The 18,092-nt window shown below is 42.8% G+C and overlaps 1 protein-coding gene across 2 annotated transcripts in view; it reads left to right on the top strand.

Annotated features, from left to right (window-relative positions):
* Nucleotides 1–18,092, top strand: part of DSCAM (DS cell adhesion molecule) — a 774,401-nt gene that overhangs the window by 596,438 nt on the left and 159,871 nt on the right. For both annotated transcript variants that reach the window (XM_023559109.2, XM_064279473.1), the window contains exon 15: nucleotides 12,706–12,776. In XM_023559109.2, the coding sequence (XP_023414877.1) occupies nucleotides 12,706–12,776 (71 nt within the window). The remainder of the gene's footprint in view (nucleotides 1–12,705; nucleotides 12,777–18,092) is intronic.

The following is an 18,092-nucleotide window of genomic DNA, read 5'->3' as shown; positions in this document are numbered from 1 at the left end:
TTGGAAGACTTCATTAAAGAAACAAAACAAAACAAGAAGATTAGAGAAAGGCAAAGAGTAGAGCTAGGAAGCACAGGGAGGAAAAAAGCAGAAGAAAGAGTAAGCCCCACCCATCAGAGCTCTAAGCACCAACCACAGGAGGCTTTTGAGCCGTCAGACTGTGATTCTCTAAGCCAGTTCTGATCCAGGTGGAACATGTCCCAGGTCATAAACTTCAGCCCACAGCAGACTTGAGCTGCATGTATGTTTCCTTTGAATCTGCACAGTGTTTGTAAACCCTTTGAATTAGATGCCAATTTTTTTTTTTTTGTACTAGATGAAGATTTACAGAAGAAACTAGTTTCTCATTAAACACTTAGTACACATATTGTTTTATGACATTGGTTAACAACCCCACATGTCAACACTCTCCTTTCTCAACCTTGGGTTCCCTATTACCAGCTTTCCTGTCCATCCCCTCTTGCTTGTAGTCCTTGCCCCTGGGCTGGTGTGCCCCTTTAGTATCATTTTGTTTTATGGGCCTGTCTAATCTTTGGCTGAAGGGTAAACCTCAGGAGTGACTTCATTACTGAGTTGAAAAGGTGCCCAGGGGCCATACTCTCAGGATTTCTCCAGTCTCTGTCAGGCCAGCAAGTTGTTCTTTCTTTTTAAGTTCGAATTTTGTTCTACGTTTTTCTCCAGCTCTGCCCCAGACCCTCTATTGTGATCCCTGTCAGAGCAGTCAGTGGTGGTAGCCGGGCACCATCTAGTTGTACTGGACTCGGTCTGGTGGAGGCCATGTTAGATGTGGTCCATTAGTCCTTTGGACTAACCTTTCCCTTGTTAGATGTTGATTTTTAATATTTTCAATTTCAGATCAAATTCTAAATTTTCAGTTCTTCTTGAGTTCTTACCTGGTAATAATAAGCTGGAGCTAAGTATGAAATGATTCCTCTTGGTTGTCGTTGCCTTTGAGTCAGCTCTGACCATGTTGACCTTGTGTACAACAGAATAAACCATGGCCTGGTCCTGCGCCATCTTCATGATCGTTGGTGTGTTTGAGACCATTGTTGTGACTGTTGTGTCCATTCATCTCAGGGAGGGTCTGCCTTATTTTCGTGAGCCCTCCACTTTACCAAACATGATATCCTTTTTTAGTGATTGTTTTTTTCCTGATGATGTGTCCAAAGTAATTAAGTTGAAGTCCCACCATCCTACCTTTTAAGGAATGTTCTAGTCATATTTCTTCTAAGACTGATTTGTTCATTCTTTTGGCAGTCCACAGTATAGTCAATATTCTTCACCAACACCACAGTCTGAATGCATTAATTAGGCTTCCATATATCCCCGATTAACCATAACTACCACCCCTCCCCCCTCATTCAGCAAACGACAGCCCATGGGCAAAATCTGGCCTGTTTAAGAAGGTTGTTTTTACAAATTTAAAGGGTTGTTTAAAAAAATAAGATCTGGCAGAGAATACAGGTGACCCACAAATCTTAACATATTTACTGTCTGGCCTTTTACAGAAAAAGTCTGCAAATCCCTGATTTAGATAGTGCCACCGTGAGCATTTGAGTTTTGGATTCCTGCTGTATCTATTGCAAAGCTTAATGAAGAAGGAATCGCTGCTATTTACATAATAGCTCTATCTAAGGCTAGAAAACAGTATTGTTCCAACTCTGCAATATCGAGTTTATTTTTATGTAAAGAGTGTGAAAGGATTATCTTACGATTTTATACACTTGACCTCAGAGAACAGGTGCAGAGCAGAGATCACATTTTCTTTCACTCTGTTGCTGGCTCCCCCCCAACAGCCCTTGGCCCCCCCAAAAAGAGAAGTCACCAGAGTAAATGGAGACACTGTCAGAGTTTGTGAGGTTAGCTCTTAATGGACTAGAAGTGTGGCCTGACGTGCCAGGGCTCCTCTGACACTAATCAGCCTGTCACATTTCAGCTGACTCTCTCGAAAGACCAACTTCTCCATTAGCAGCTGCACCCTGAAGGTCATGTGTCACTTAGTGCCTGTGACCGAGCTTGGGGCGGTTGATTCCTTCATCGCTTTCATTACGAGGCTGTCCATGGAAATTGGAGTTCAGTTATGCAGGGACCTTGTTGAGAAACCAGTGAGCTTTTCACAGATGCATCAGAGAATGGAAGGTCAGGATTAGGGAAGGGTCACGGCACGGAGTCACTAGGTTTCCACTGTATCCGTCATTAAGTAAATGGTCTTTGCATCACCTTTCATCACAGCCCACATGAGCAGCTCCATTTGGAAGCACAGTCTCCTGTGTGCTGAGCTAGAGGCTGAGGGAAAGAGGGAGGGTATGATGAAGGCTTAAGAAAAGAAAAAAGTCACAGGCATTGAAAAACATTTTAACAGCAGCTCGTGTTAGAGCTGAGTGTGACATCAATGGTATTATTCACCAAAACAGTGACATGCACAGAGTTCCCCCAGCGAGAAGAGCTGTGCACACCTGACACCCATACCTCCAGTAATCTGGTTCCAGAATGTGTTGTCATTTTTTTCTAGCTTCAGTTTGGAGAGACTTTGGAAATTAAACCTAAAAAAATCACTGGCCTCTTTGCAATTTCTCGTAAGTGCTAGATAGAAGCCCCCCACCCCCACTAGCCACCCTTCTGTCTGGAATGTTCTTTCATCACCTCCCTTACCACCTTCAAATCCTTGCTCAGTTATCATATCCTCAACGAATCCCAGCCTGATGGCCCGATTTAAAATGCAGCCCACTGCCTATCTGGGACACTCTGTCCCCTCCCTGCTTCCATCGCCACTGTCAGTTGCCATCCACTCTGACTCATGGTGACCCCATGTGTGTCAGAGCAGAACTGTGGTCCATAGGGTTTTCAATGGCTGACACTTCAGAAGTAGATTTCCAGGCCTTTCTTCCGAGGCACCTCTGGGTGGACTTGAACCTCCAACCTTTCGGTTAGCAGCCAAGTGCTTAACTGTTTGCATCACTTAGCCCTCAATAAATTCCCCCAATAAGGAAAGCAGAAGTGCAACTTGGGAGGGATTCTCACTGGGGTGATTCAATCTGGTTTAATAAACAATTAAGCCTCAAGAGTCTAGTTAAAGCCAGGAGATTGATCATTGGGAGACAGCATATTTTGAGAGCAGAGCAGAGGGTCCAGGCTTCAGTGTTGATGCAAATTGTTTGGAAGCAGGAGGGAGAGGAGAGTCCATCGGAAGCTACAAAGGGGCTGTCAGAGAAAACAGAAGCTAATGGGAGCAAGCGGGCAGGGAGGAACCATTCCACCAGAAAGCCTTGCCGAGCCTCGAGGAATGACCAAGAGGAGACTGCGTGGAGACCCGTGGGTGTGGCCATGAACAGGAGTCTATCTTTGCTGGATCTTCAGCCACCGAGAATTACTCAATTTGTCTTACTTAGTAAAAATCTTAGAAATTGTAAATGTAGTCTTTTTTAAAAAAGAAAAAAAACATTGCTGTTGATTCCAACTCATAGTGACCTATAGGACAGAGTAGAACTGCCCCACAGAGTATCCAAGGAGCAACTGGTAGATTCGAACTGTGGACCTTTTGGTTAGCAGCCAAGCTCTTAACCACTATGCCACCAGGGCTCCAAATTTAGTCTACTCATAACTGACTATCTTACAGATTGAATAGCCTTTGGCTTCTGTAGAAGTGCAGAAAGGATTTGTTTTGGAAATTACATTCATTGTCAATCCTTACCTTTAGCCTTCTCCTTCCACAGAAAAGAAGTTAAATATAATATTCTGGTTTAATAAAGAAAATAAAAGAAGTTTCCATTAAAAAAAGAAATCATATAAATAAATTCTTAAATGTTAAGTGTCAACACAATTTTCAATTTAGATAAGTAAATGGATACAGAATGGTTGATCTTCAATGCTTTTAGCATTGGCAATTCGATCTGTAAAACCATAGTTTTACAGAAATTTTCTGTTTACAAAGAAATGAGGGCCTATGGGGGGAAAATCACAGCTTACGAGAAGACTAATTTTTTTATAATAAAAAATGTTTATTTTATAAATAATGTTTTAGACCCTTGGAATGGAAAATTTAGTTTCTTTCATGTAAAAAACAAACAAAAAGCTCCCTGCAAGCTCTTAACCACTGTGCCACCAAAAAACACGAAAACCAAACCTGTTGCCATGGAGTCAATTCCAACTCATAACGACCCTATAAGACGTAGTAGAACCGTCCCATAGGGTTTCCAAGGAGCGACTGGTGGATTCCAACTGCCAACCTTTTGGTTAGCAGCCATAGCTTTTAACCGCTACACCACCGGGTTTTCCACTGTGCCACCAGGGCTCCTAAATTACATTGAGCATAGTTCTAATGTGTGCATATACAGGTAGTCCCCAAATTATGACAGGGTTCTGTTCCAAAGACTGCGTCGTAAGCCAATTCTGATGTAAGTCAAATACTGCATTTCAAATTAACAACTGATGCATCTTATGAATGAGTAAGACCGAGCCATAGGCCTGATGTGCAATGTATTCACCAACAGTGTTGTAACTATAAGTCGGAGTCTACCGGCTGGCGGACGTATGTGCAGTTCAACTGCCATAAGCTGTTAGAGTTGAGCATCGATCACCCAGCTGTCTTCCCGTTAGGACTCCTGACGTCAACACCAACTTCACTGTAGACCAGGCCATAGCCTGCTATACAGTCTTGAACATCATGTCATAAAACTGAACATCAGCAAGTGAACATCTGAGAATAATAACATCAGCAAATTACGTGCTACAACATTGTATGTAGTACGTATCATAGGAAAAGAAAAGGATGGTCGTCAACGCTGTTAGTTAGAACTCAAATACCTGGTTAAGTAAGGGACTACCTGTATGATATGTTTTTGCTGTCCAGCGATGACATTGTTCCTCTGACTTTAATTTTTGAGAAAGGAGGGACACCAATACATTCACTTCAAGGACTAGACAAACCAATATAGAAATTCTTAACAAAGCACCACAGTATTGGTAGGCTAAGCCGTAAAGGTATTAAAATCAAAAAAACAAACCAGTTGCCACTGAGTTGACTTCAACTCATGGCAGCCCCGTGTGTGTCAGAGTAGAACTCTGCTCCAAGGGGTTTTCAGTAGCTGATCTTCTTGAAGTAGATTGCCAGGACTTTCTTCCAAGGCATCTCTGGGTAGATTTGAACCTTCAGCCTTTCAGTGAGTAGCTGAGCACTTAACTGTTTGCAACACCTGTGGACTCCAATAAAGGTATTATGCTCTTAAAGATGGCATGTCTGTCCAGGAAACGCAGACCACTACCCTTACACCTCTTTAGCAGGGGCTTTCTGAAAATACCAGACAAAATCAGAAAAGCAGATTGTCATAGATCCGTGACCACATCACCTGCTTTATGTTTTCCAATGAAGTCTAGGGCATTTTTGTATGTATTATACCAGCCTTTTTTTTTTTTTTTATATACCAGCATACTCTAATATAGCCTAGATTTCTGGGTGGTACAAATGGTTTGTGCTTGACTACTAACCTAAAAGTTGGCAGTTCAAACCCACCCAGTGGTTCAAACCCACCCAGCAGCACCACAGAAGAAAGGCCTTCTATCTCCTTCTGTAAGGATTAAACAAACAAAAAAACCAAAACCCATTGCCATCAAGTCTGTTCCGTCTCATGGCAATGACATGTGTTCCAGGGTACGACTGAGCTCCATGGGGTTTTGCTGACTATCACCTTTATGGAGGCAGATTGCCAGGGCTTTCTTCTGTGGGACCACTGGGACCACTGGGTGGGTTTCAACCTCCAACCTTTCCATCAGCAGCCAAGCACAACCCATTTGTGTCACCCAGAGACCAGCCAAGAAATCTCTATGGAGCAATTCTACTCTGTAACACATGGGGTCTCCATGAGTCAGAATCAACTCAACGGCAATGGGTTTGGTTTTTGGTTTTTCATACTAGTGCCTTTGTTTTTAACTGGTAATTGATCTCAACAAGAAAATAAGGCTGTGACTACTGTCCGCCATCTTCCTGAGAAAGCTGCACCCAAGCCCAGGCAGTGACACTGGAATTGCCTGATTCGGAACAAATGGGCTTCTTGCTGAATTGGGTTTAGCACAGTTAAATCAGAGTAACCAAGCACCCAAATAGTTATCAGACCTCAAAAGAACTTCTCGGGAAGGATTTTACGGATGAACTGCATGCTTCTCGTGGACCACGGGATTGTCAGCGTGAGAGAGAAACCCATTCTATGTGTTTTCTTTGGGTCTGATATCAGAAGGCTCCTGCGTGCAGAGGGCTGAACTCTGTGAGCAGAACTTAAATGCAGGGCAGTCACAAAATTCTCAGAATCCGCTGGATCCAGCCTCTCCCTTGGTCATGGTTTTGGAATTTAACTTAAGTACCAGCAGAGCCTTTCCACTCAAGGGATTAATAAATCCAAGAGGCAGCAGCACCCCCAAGTCAGCTGTCCAGGTAACCTGTGGAGGGAGGGGATGGCACGTTCGTGATTTCAGCATCTGCAAATTCTTTTATCCCCCCAAAAGCAAGGACTTGTGCTGGATCTAGTTCCTGGCATTAGGGAGCTTAGACTTTGGTGGGGCAGGGTGGCAGACACGCAAAAACCAGTGTGCAAACATGAGGAGAACCCACGTCACAGCTGTGGGAGGCTCCCAAGCCAAGCAGGAGACTCTGATGGAAAGAGAAGACAGCTCAAGGGCTAAGGCTTGGAGCCGTCCAGGGTCAGGCATGCTGTGGTTACGTCGGCCTGGGGCTCATGATGCCTGCAGGACAAGAAGGCAGGACACAGACGTGGATAGTCACTATGTCGGGTGAAAGGTTTGAAGTGTGCTCTGTGGCCATCTCCCCTTTCAAGGGGTAATATCAAGACTAGAGTTACTTTTTAGGAACGAAATAAAAACTGGTGCCAGGCATGGAGGCTGGGCCACAGGAGGGCGTCAGGGAGCCTGTCAGGTGAGGGACTCTGAGAACCCTGATGAGGACAGTGGCAGTGGAGCCAGAAGACAAAGACACTGAGGACAGATCTCGGGGATGGCCTCAGCAAGAGTGTGCACCTGAGGGTGCAGGAGTAGGGGATGTCTGCACACTTCACTCTCCCTCCTCTCTCTGGTTCTCTTACATATTACAGTTGCTTAATGTTGTTGTCGTTGTTGGTAGCTGCGGTTCAGTCAGCCCCTGACTCACGGCGACCCATGCACCATGGAAGTTGCCCAGTCCTGCACCATCCCCAAGATTGGTTGGGAATCGGACAGTTGTGATGCATAGGGTTGTCATGACTGATTTCTGAGGTAGATAGCCAGGCCACTCTTCCTAGCCTGTCTTAGTCTGGAGACTCTGCTGAAACCTTTTCCACGTCATAGCAACGCACAAGCCTCTACTGACAGATGAGGAGGGGGGAGGGGATGGAGTGATATATAGCCCATATTTTCAATAAACCACAGCGATTTTCCAAGCAGTGATCTGTTCCTTAAGCCCGTAATCTTTTTTCGTCAATCTTTCATTCTGAGCCCCTGACTTTTTGTTTTTGTTAGGTGGTTTCGAGTCAGTTCTGACTTATGGCGACCCTATGTACAACAGAAAAAAACACTGCCCAATCCTACACCATACTCACAATCATTGTTATGCTTGAGCCCATTGTTACAGCCATTGAGTCAGTCTATCTCGTTGAGGGACTTCCTCTTTTTCAATGACCCTCCACTTTACCAAGCGTGATGTCCTTCTCTAGGGACTGATCCCTTCTGATAACATGTCCAAAGTATGTGAGACATAGTCTCACCATCCTTCCTTCTAAGGAGCTTTCTGACTGTACTTTTTCAAGACAGATTTATTTATTGTTTTGGCAGGCCATGGTATATTCAATATTCTTCACCAATACCGTAATTCATAAGGCATCAATTTTTCTTCAGTCTTCCTTATTCATTGTCCAGCTTTCACATGCATGTAAGGTGACTGAGAACACCATGGCTTGGATCAGGCACACCTTAGTCTTCAAGGTAACATCTCTGCTTTTTTAACACTTTAAAGAGATCTTTTGCAGCAGATTTGCTCAATGCAATGCATCATTTGATTTCTTGACTGCTGCTTTCATGAGTGTTGATTGTACATCCAAGTAAAATGACATCCATGATAATTTCAATCTTTTCTCCTTTTATCATGACGTTGCTTATTGGTCCAGTTGTGAGGGTTTTTGTTTTCTTTATGTTGAGGTGTAATCTATACTGAAGGTCTTTGATCTTCATCAGTAAGTGCTTCAAGTCCTCTTCACTTTGAGCAAACAAGGTTACATCATCTGCATATTTCAGGTTCTTAATGAGTCTTCCTCCAATCCTGATGCCCAGTTCTTCTTCATATCATCCAGCTTCTTGGATTATATGCTCAGCATGCAGATTGAATAAGTATGGTGAAAGGATACAGTCCTGACACACACCTTTACTGACTTTATACCATACAGTATCCTCTTGTTCTGTTTAAATGACTGCTTCCTGATCTATATACAGGTTCCTCATGAACACAATTAAGTGTTCTAGAATTCTCATTCTTCACAATGTTACCTATAATTTGTTATGATCCACAAAGCTGAATGCCTTTGCATAGTCAATAAAACACAGGTAAATATCTTTTTTGTATTCTCTGCTTTCAGCCAGGATCCCTCTGACATCAGCAATGATATCCCTGGTTCCACATTCTCTTCTGAATCTGGCTTGAATTTCTGGCAGTTCTATGTTCATATATTGCTGCAGCTGCTTTCGAATGATCTTCAGCAAAATTTTGCTTGCCTGTGATATTAATGACATTGTTCTATCATTTCTGCATTCAGTTGGGTCACCTTTCTTGGGAATAGGCATAAATATGGATCTCTTCCAGTCGGTTGGCCAGGTAGCTGTCTTCCAATTTCTTGGCTTAAACAAGTGAGCGCTTCCAGCACTACATCTGTTTGTTGAAACATCTCAACTGGCATTCCTTCAATTCCTGGAGCCTTGTTTTTTGACAATGCCTTCAGTGCAGCTTGGGCTTCTTCCTTCAGTATCATTGATTCCTGATCATATGCTACCTCCTGAAATGGTTGAATGTCAACCAATTCTTTTTGGTATAGTGACTCTGTGTATTCCTTCCATCTTCTTTTGATGCTTCTTGCATCATTTAATGCTTTCGCCATAGAATCCTTCAGTATTGCAACTTGAGGCTTCAATATTTTCTTCACTTCTTTCAGCTTGAGAAATGCCAAGCATGTTCTTCCCATTTGGTTTTCTAACCCCAGGTTTTTGCACATGTCATTATAATACTTTACTTTGTCTTCTTGAGCTGCCCTTTGAAATCTTCTGTTCAGCTCTTTTACTTCATTTGTTCCATTTGTTTTCTCAACCTTCAAGAGCAAGTTTCAGTCTCTCCTGACATCCATTTTGGTCTTTTCTTTTTTTCCTATCTTTTTAATGACTTCTTGCTTTCTTCATGTATGATGTCCTTGATGGCATTCCGCAACTCATCTGGTCTTCAGTCATTAGCATTTGAAGCGTCAAATCTATCTTTGGGATGATCTCTAAATTCAGGTGGGATATACTCAAGGCCGTACGTTGGCTCTCGTGGACTCATTCTAATTTTCTTCAGCTTCAACTTGAACTTCCATATGAGCAATTGATGGTCTATTCCACAGTCAACCCCTGGGCTTATTTTGACTGATGATAATGAGCTTTTCCATCATCTTTTTCTACAGATGTAGTCGATTTGATTCCTGTGTATTCCATCTGGTGAGGTCCATGTGCATAGTTGCCATTTATGTTGTTGAAAAAAGGTATTTGCAATGTTTATGTTGTTGATAAAAGGTATTTGCAGAGTTGTTGGTCTTGCAAAATTCTTTCATGAGATCTCCAACATCGTTTCTATCTCCAAGGCTATATTTTCCAACTATGGATCCTTCTCCTTTGTTTCCAACTATCACATTCCAATCACCAGTAGTTATCAATGTATCCTGATTGCATGTTTGATCAATTTCAAACTGCAGAAGTTGGTAAAAAATCTTTAATTTCTTCATCTTTGGCCTTAGTGGTTAGTGAGTAAATGTGAATAAAAGTCATATTAACTGGTCTTCCTTGTAGACATGTGGGTATTTTCCTATCACTGACAGCATTGTATCCTTCATGTAAATTTCTAAGAGCCAGACTATGGCTGTTATAATTGTGTTGAGAAAATAGAGAAGATAATCAGGTTTTAACCTGTCCCCTCAACCAACAGGAAACCCTAGTGGTGTAGTGCTTAAGTGCTATGGCTGCCAACCAAGAGGTCCACAGTTCAAATCCACCAGGTGCTCCTTGGAAACTCTATGGGGCAGTTCTACTCTGTCCTATAGGGTCACTATGAGTCAGAATCAACTCTACGGCACTGGGTTTTTGGGTTGGTCTCAACCAATAAGTCTACCTAAGGCCTCCCTATAGGAAGGCGATCAACTGCTAAAATCAGCCAGTGGAAACCCTGTGGATCACAATGGTCTGATCTGCAACTGTTTATGGGGATGGTGCAGGACTGGGCAGCATTTTGTTCTGTTGTAAATGGGTTCACCATGAATTGGGGGCCAACTAGAAGGCAGATAACAACAACAAGGCCTCCCAAGTATCTCCTCCCTCCTCACACCCCAGAGGTACTTACTGCTCTGCCCACCCACTCAACAGCCTCTGCTCTTGAGTCTAACCTCTCATGTCTCTGCCAGGACATTGCTCTTTCAGAGTTACCCTTTCTTATTATTATTTGAATTTCTCCCCTTACTTCTCTTCATGTAATAATAGTAATAGTAGTTACTATTATTGTTTATATTCATTAAGCACATTGTTCTCATAACCCTATACGTTCTATTATCCCATTATACAGAGAAATAAACTGAGAAGTAACCTTCAAAAATCTACACAACTGATAAATGATAGAACCAGAATTCAGACTCAGGCAAAAACAGTCAAACATCCAGTGATATAACAACTATGGCATACTACCACCCAAAATGTCCGCCTTCTTTGAAAACAAAGTAGCTTTTTCTCCACCTGGCTTCTCCTTTACCAGTTGCCTTCAAGTCGACTCTGAGTCGTGATTACCTCGTGTGTGTCAGAGTAGAACTGTGCTTCATGGTGTTTCCAAAGGCTGATTTTTTTTTGGAAATAGATCACTAGGGCTTTCTTCTGAGGCACATTTAATTGGACTTGAACCACCAAACTCTTCAAATTTTGTTTATATTTGCTATCTCTGCTGTCATATCTCTATGTGCTTCTCAACCTTCTGCCAACTTGTATCCTCATGTCTGCAGAAATGGCTCCTTTACAATACAGCAGTGACCTCAAAATTGTCGTACCCACATTTTATTAATTCAGAAGGGCATCTCCTTTCTAACTTTTGTTTCTATTTGCTTCTACTTCTCAGAAGATGCTTGAGTGTATGCTCCTTTGTATGGTTTCTTTTCTCTTGGTATGTGCACTGATTGCTCTGATTAGATTATACTCTGGTTGACAAACATGTTTTTATCTCTTAGCTTCACATAATGCCTGTAGACTTAGTAAATTTCTAATACATGCTAATTGGTTGTAACTGGGAAGTGACTGGGTTTGTCTCTCAGTCTCTTAGTTGTCTAGCACTGCTGTGACGGAAGTACCACAAGTGGATGGCTTTAACAAAGGGAAATTTATTCTCTCATAGCCTAGTAGGCTACAAGTCCAAATTCAGGGCCTTAGTTCCAGGGGAAGGCTTTCTCTGTCTGTCAGCTCTGGAGGAAGGTCCTTGTCCTCAATCTTTCCTTGGTCTAGGAGCTTCTCAGCACAGGAACCTCAGGTCCAAAGGACACGCTCTGCTCCAAGTACTGCTTTCTTGGTGGCATGAGGTTCCCCTGTCTCTCTGCTTGCTTCTGTCCTTTATATCTCAAAAGAAATTGGCATAAGATACAATCTAAGCTTGTAGATCTCATCAGGATAACTTTTGTTAATCTATCTCATTAACATCATACTGATAAGATTTACAACACAAAGAAAAACCACATCAGATGACAAAATGGTAGACAGTCACACAATACTGGGAATCATGGCCCAGCCAAATTGACACACATATTTTTGGATGACACGATTCAGTCCATGACACTCAGTGACTCCCTGGTTTATGGCACAAACAATGGAAATAGGTTGGTATGAGTTGCATGCTTTGTTTCACTCTTTCATTTTGCTTCTGCCGTCTGTGGATATGGCCCCTGGTTAGCAGGAGTTTTTAGTTGGAAACTGTGGAGAACTAAAGTCACCAAAGTAACTGAAAGGTGGAAGATTCCTGGATAGTTTTTTTTTTTTCCCCCTCTCCAGTGGCTCTAAGCAACTTGAGCAACCCTAATGTTATATCACTGAATATGACTTCACCAGGAAAGAGAAGGGTCTTCTACAGTCATCATAAACGAGTTCTTTAAAAGAAATTTTGTTTACAATGTCATATTTTACCACTTAACTTTCTCAATCTTAGGGTTTGTCCATCAATTTGTCAAAAACATGGTGAGAAAGAATACAATGGCAGATAGTTCTCAAGATTCCTATTTTCTACGAGGGAAGAAAACATGACAAACGGTACACAGTAACTTGGGAAAATTGATTTTTCCCACTAAAGCTAAAAAATATATTTCTCTATGCTAAACACGGGCATGTCTTCCAGGCCTGTATATTGCTGTGAAGGTTTCAGTCTACTCAAGAGCTCATTTCTAACCTACTGTGGGTTTTTGGTCTTTACAGCTCCTGATGGCCCACCTCAGGAAGTTCACCTGGAGCCCATATCATCTCAAAGCATCAGGGTCACCTGGAAGGTAAACTAACACTTGTATTCCTGGAGTTTGTTCCCACTGGGTGAATGCTTCAGTCATGTTAAGTGTTATGATGCCAAGACACTAATATTATATAATTTTTTTTTTTTTAATTAGGCTGAAACCCCTTTTCTTAAAATTTAATGTCTGTACCTTTTGACTACCTTTGCAGCAATTTCTATATTTAAAGAGAGTGAAATTGTCAGTGTCTTCCTTTTTTTTTTTTTTTTTCCTTTTCCTGAATCTTGATTCAGGTTCTACATGCTGGTCTCCACACAAATAGAGAAACTGATGTCCTTGACTACACTGTCCAATTTACTCTGAGTAATACCTTTTTCTAATTGCTTTTCCTAAATGGTGAAGCAACTGGCAGATCACCCACCAAGCTGGGAGGAAGGAGAGGAGTCCTGGCTGTGTGACTAACTAGCTATGTCCTCAAGGAAGCCCCTTAGCTTCTCTGCACTCATTTTCCTCACCGTAAAATGAATGGTTGACCAACTGCCTTGCAAGACAGTGCTACCCCAAGTGTGGCCCATAGACATGCTCTTGGTCAACTGAGTGTCTGCTGCCAGTCACTGGGAGAGAAAGAAACCCTGAGCCACAATGTAAACAACGGCATCACTAAGCATGTTGTTTAGTTCAGCTGTGACATCTTTTTCAATGCAAAACTTTCTCAATGAAGGAAGCAGTGTGTTGATTATATTCTGGTACAAGTTTATCAGAGCTTGGAGCACCCCATTCCACTGATCCTGAAGTCAGCAGCATGGTATCTACCTAGCTTGTGAAACTTCCTATGAATTAGTCACTCACTTGAAGGAGTTCCTGGGGATGATTATTTGGGACAAATTGCATTTCATCTTTTTTTTTTTTTTTAATTGTATTTTAGGTGAAAGTTTACAGCTCAAGTTAATTTCTCATACAAAATTTTATGCACATATCGTCATGTGACACTAGTTGCAATCTCTACAATGTGACACGCACTCCCCCTTTCCACCCTGGGTTTCCTGTGTCCATCCAACCGGCTACTGTCCCTTCCTACCTTCTCATCCTGCCTCTAGAGAGGAGCCACCAGTTTGGTCTTGTGTATCTGCTTGAACTAAGAAGCACAATCTTCATGAGTAGTATTTTTTGTTTTATAGTCCAGTCTAATCTTTGTCTGAAGAGTGGTCTTCAGGAATGGTTTTAGTTCTGGGATAACACAGCATCCGGGGGCCATGGCTTCAGGGGTTCCTCCAGTCTTAGACCATTAAGTCTGGTCTTTTTACGTAAGTTTGAGCTCTGTTCCACACTTTTCTCCCACTACGTCAGGGACTGTCTGTTGTGTTCCCTGTCAGGGTGGTCACTGGTGGTAGCCAGGCACCATCTAGTTCTTCTGGTCTCAGGCTGATGGAGTCTCTGGTTTATGTGACTCTTTTGTCTCTTGGGCTAATGCTTTCCTTGTGTCTTTGGTGTTCTTCATTCTCCTTTGCTCCAAGTGGGTTGGGACCAATTGATGTATCATAGAGGGCCACACACAAGCTTTTAAGAGCCTAAACGCCACTCAGCAAAGTGGGATACAGAACTTTTCTTAATAAACTTTGTTATGGCACATGATCTAGATGTCCCCTCATGCGTTTTATCTTGAGCACTATTGTTGGATCAAAACCTCTGTAAAGTTGCACTTACTATCCCACTTATAAATTCCTCTCATTGCATATGTTTTTTCTTTGTAGTTACCTTTCTTCCATGTTATCGCTCAGAGAGGAAGGCAGTAAATAACCACAGGGAAATCTTCAAATCGGGTACTGCTCCTAACAATTAAACACTTAATCCAGTTCACCTGGTTTTGCCTCCCAGTATTAGCTCTTCATAAAATGACTAGCCAGCCTAACTAGTTGCTGTCGAGTCGATTTTGACTCATGGCAACCCCACGTGTGTCAGAGTAGAACTGCAGGGTTTTCAATAGCTGAGTTTTCTAAAGTAGATTCCTAGGCCCTTCTTAAAAAAAAAAAAAAAAAAAATTTTTTTTTTTTTTTTTCTTCTGAGGTGCCTCTGGGAGGACTTGAACCACTGTCCTTTTAGTTAGCAGCCAAGTGCTTAACCGTCTGCACCAGGCAGGAATGCCATAAAATTATTAGCCTTTTATTTTTAAAAAAGGGGGACTGAGGAGAATGTCCTTGTTAGGTGGATGCCTCCTTTGGTATTAATGCAGGTTTATGCAGCCAGCCCCTCAGTGTTAGCCTTTTTTCAACCCCAGCCAGTGAGCTGTTATTCCAGTGAGTGGCATAGCCTGACTGCTGAGGAGTGTGGGGAGGGGTGTCTTTTGTTTTTGTGAGAGCAGTCACCACCTGGGAACATCACACACACTGGACAATAAAAGGCACTCAGCAGGCTATCACCCCAAATGCTTTCAAGCTGGTCTGCAAAGGAAGTGCTGACTCACTCTTTCTGGAATAAAGACTCTCTGAAGTTCACCCACTACTGCCACATATTCTTTTGCATTTAGCCACTGAAAAAGGCCAAGTATTCCTGCAGCCTCTCCTGTGTTTTGGGGACTGTATGAGGGAGTTGTCCTTCTACAGAGCATCCAGATATTATAACTAAACTCTCTAACTTGAGGCTTTTCAAAAGCATTGGATTCTTTTTCTCCCAGTGGAAAAATAGTGGTAAGAGTCAGTCACTTGCAGTTCCGTTTCTGTTTTATGCCAAAAGGATGACTGTTTTGTGGGCTATTAAAAGGATCACTTGCTTCCATTAGATTGTGCAGAGGTTTTAATACATTGTTCAAAGAACAGTGCAATATGTCCTAGAGTAGCAGAGCCATTGTAGGAGGGCTTGTCAGGACGCAGACAGATAGGTCAGTGACCTAACAGGCTGAATAAGACCCGTCCTTTCATTGACTCGTCATTGAATGTTGACCTGTTTATGTATAGACTTCTAAAGTGTGTCACTGATGCAATTAAACTGTATGCCATACATAACCTGGAGCCCCGGTGGTGCAGTGGTTAAGAGCTTAGCTGCCAACAAAAAGACTGGCAGTTCAAATCTACCAGCCGCTCCTTGGAAACCCTATGGGGCAGTTCTACCCTGTCCTATAGGGTCACTATGAGTCGGAATTGACTCAACGGCAACAAGTTTGTTTGTGCACATAATGTACATACTTTGGACATGTTATCAGGAGGGATCAGTCCCTGGAGAAGGACATCATGCTTGGTAAAGTAGAGGGTCAGCAAAAAAGAGGAGGACCCTCAATGAGATGAGTTGACACAGTAGCTGCAACAGTGGGCTCGAGTATAGCAGTGATGGTGAGAACGGCACAGGACCTGGCAGTGTTTCGTTCTGTCGTGCACGGGGTTACTATGAGTCTGAACCCACTCAATGGTACTAACAACAATCTAAGGTATAAAACCAGTTCCGGTTGGGTCAGCTCTGACTCACGTTGGCGGCTTGTGTGTCAGAGCAGAACTGTGCTCCACGGCGTTTCAGGGGCTGATTTTTCGGAGGTAGATCACCAGACCTTTCTTCCAAGACACCAGTGAGTGAACTCGTATCTCCAACCGTTTGGTTAGCAGCTGAGCACATTAGTGGTTTGTACTGTTGCACTTTCATTTAATCTAAAGCCTACGTAAAGTATAATGTGTAGCATAAAATATGCCTGTTTCCACGGAATAAAAGTTCAAGGTATACTTTCTGTATACGACAACTGAAGAGAAAAGGGAAGCAAAAAGGAGGCGAAGGGAAAAGGGAGAGGAGGCAGCATTAGCCCCAGAGAGGAGCCTAGATCAGTGAGCCTTGATAAAAATGTCAAGAGTAGTGGGAGGCCTGACTCACCAGACAACTAGCTGATTAGAAGTAAAAGATGTGCTGGATGGAGAGCCAGACATGAGCCAGAGGAGGGAATAGCTCTGGGATGTTGGTTGGTGTCCTGGTTACCGAGTGCTGTCGTAAACACACACACATACACGTCAGTGGATGGCTTTAAAGAACAGAAATGTATTTCCTCACAGTGCAGAAGTCTAGAAGACCGAATTCAGGGAGTGGCTTTAAGGGGAACTCCTTCCTTGTCAGTAGCCCCACGACATCCTTGGCGTTCCTTGGTGTCTTCCTTCTTCATTTCTCTGTGTCTATTCTGTATCTCTTTCTAAAGCTCAGAAGTGATTAGGTGTAGGACCCACCCTCCACTGGTATGGCCTCATTACCAGAACCAAAGAAAACCCTATTTCCAAACAGGACCATATTTATAGGTACAGTCCCTGTTGATGTCAAGTCGATTCTGACTCATAGCAACCCTATAAAGACAGAGTAGAACTGCCCCATAGGGTTTCCAAGTAGCGGCTGGTGGATTCAAACTGCCAACCTTTTTTTTTTTAAAAATAATTTTTATTGTGCTTTAAGTGAAAGTTTGCAAATCAAGTCAGCCTCTCACACAAAAACCCATATACACCTTGCTACACACTCCCAATTACTCTCCCCCAATGAGACAGCCTGCTCTCTCCCTCCACCCTCTCTTTTTTGTGTCCTTTTCGCCAGCTTCTAACCCCCTACACCCTCTCATCTCCCCTCCAGGCAGGAGATGCCAACATAGTCTCAAGTGTCCACCTGATCCAAGAAGCTCACACCTCACCAGCATCCCTCTCCAACCCATTGTCCAGTCCAATCCATGTCTGAAGAGTTGGCATCAGGAATGGTTCCTGTCCTGGGCCAACAGAAGGCCTGGGGGCCATGACCACCAGGATCCTTCCAGTCTCACAAACTGCCAACCTTTTGGTTAGCAGCCTGAACTCTTAACCACTGTTCTACCTTCACCAGGGCCCCATTTATAAATTCAGGGGTTAGGATTTCAACATATATTTTGAGGGAACCCAGTTCAATCTGTAGTAGTGGGGGGAAAGCCATGTTTGACTTTATAATCTATAAAGGGAAAAGGCACCCTTCCAGTCTTTCTATAACATGGAAGGTAGATATCATTAGATATTAAGTTCATTTATTATTGTGCAAGCAACACTGTAATAACAGCCTCTGTTAAACAAAACAAACAACTTTCCCTTTTTATTTTAGTTATTCCTTTCGCCAAAGAATAGTTTCAAATTTCTAAATATTCAGGCCTGCCAATGGTTTCCCAGGGCAGAAGGTTCCCTGGATGGTGCAGATGGTTAAGCACTTGACTTCTAAAATGTTGGCGTTCAAACCCACCCAGAGGCTCCTGGGAAGAAAGACCTTGCGATCTACTTCTTAAAAATCAGTCATTGAAAGTCCCCTGGAGCACGGTGCTACTCTGACACACATGGGGTTGCCATGAGTCAGGCTGGGTTCCATGGCAACAGGTTTTTCATTTGTTTG

The sequence above is a fragment of the Loxodonta africana genome, chromosome 2 (genome assembly GCF_030014295.1).
Source record: "Loxodonta africana isolate mLoxAfr1 chromosome 2, mLoxAfr1.hap2, whole genome shotgun sequence".
Classification (NCBI taxonomy): Eukaryota; Metazoa; Chordata; class Mammalia; order Proboscidea; family Elephantidae; genus Loxodonta; species Loxodonta africana.
Note: the sequence above shows the minus strand (reverse complement) of the source record. Positions and strands in the feature narration are given on the sequence as shown.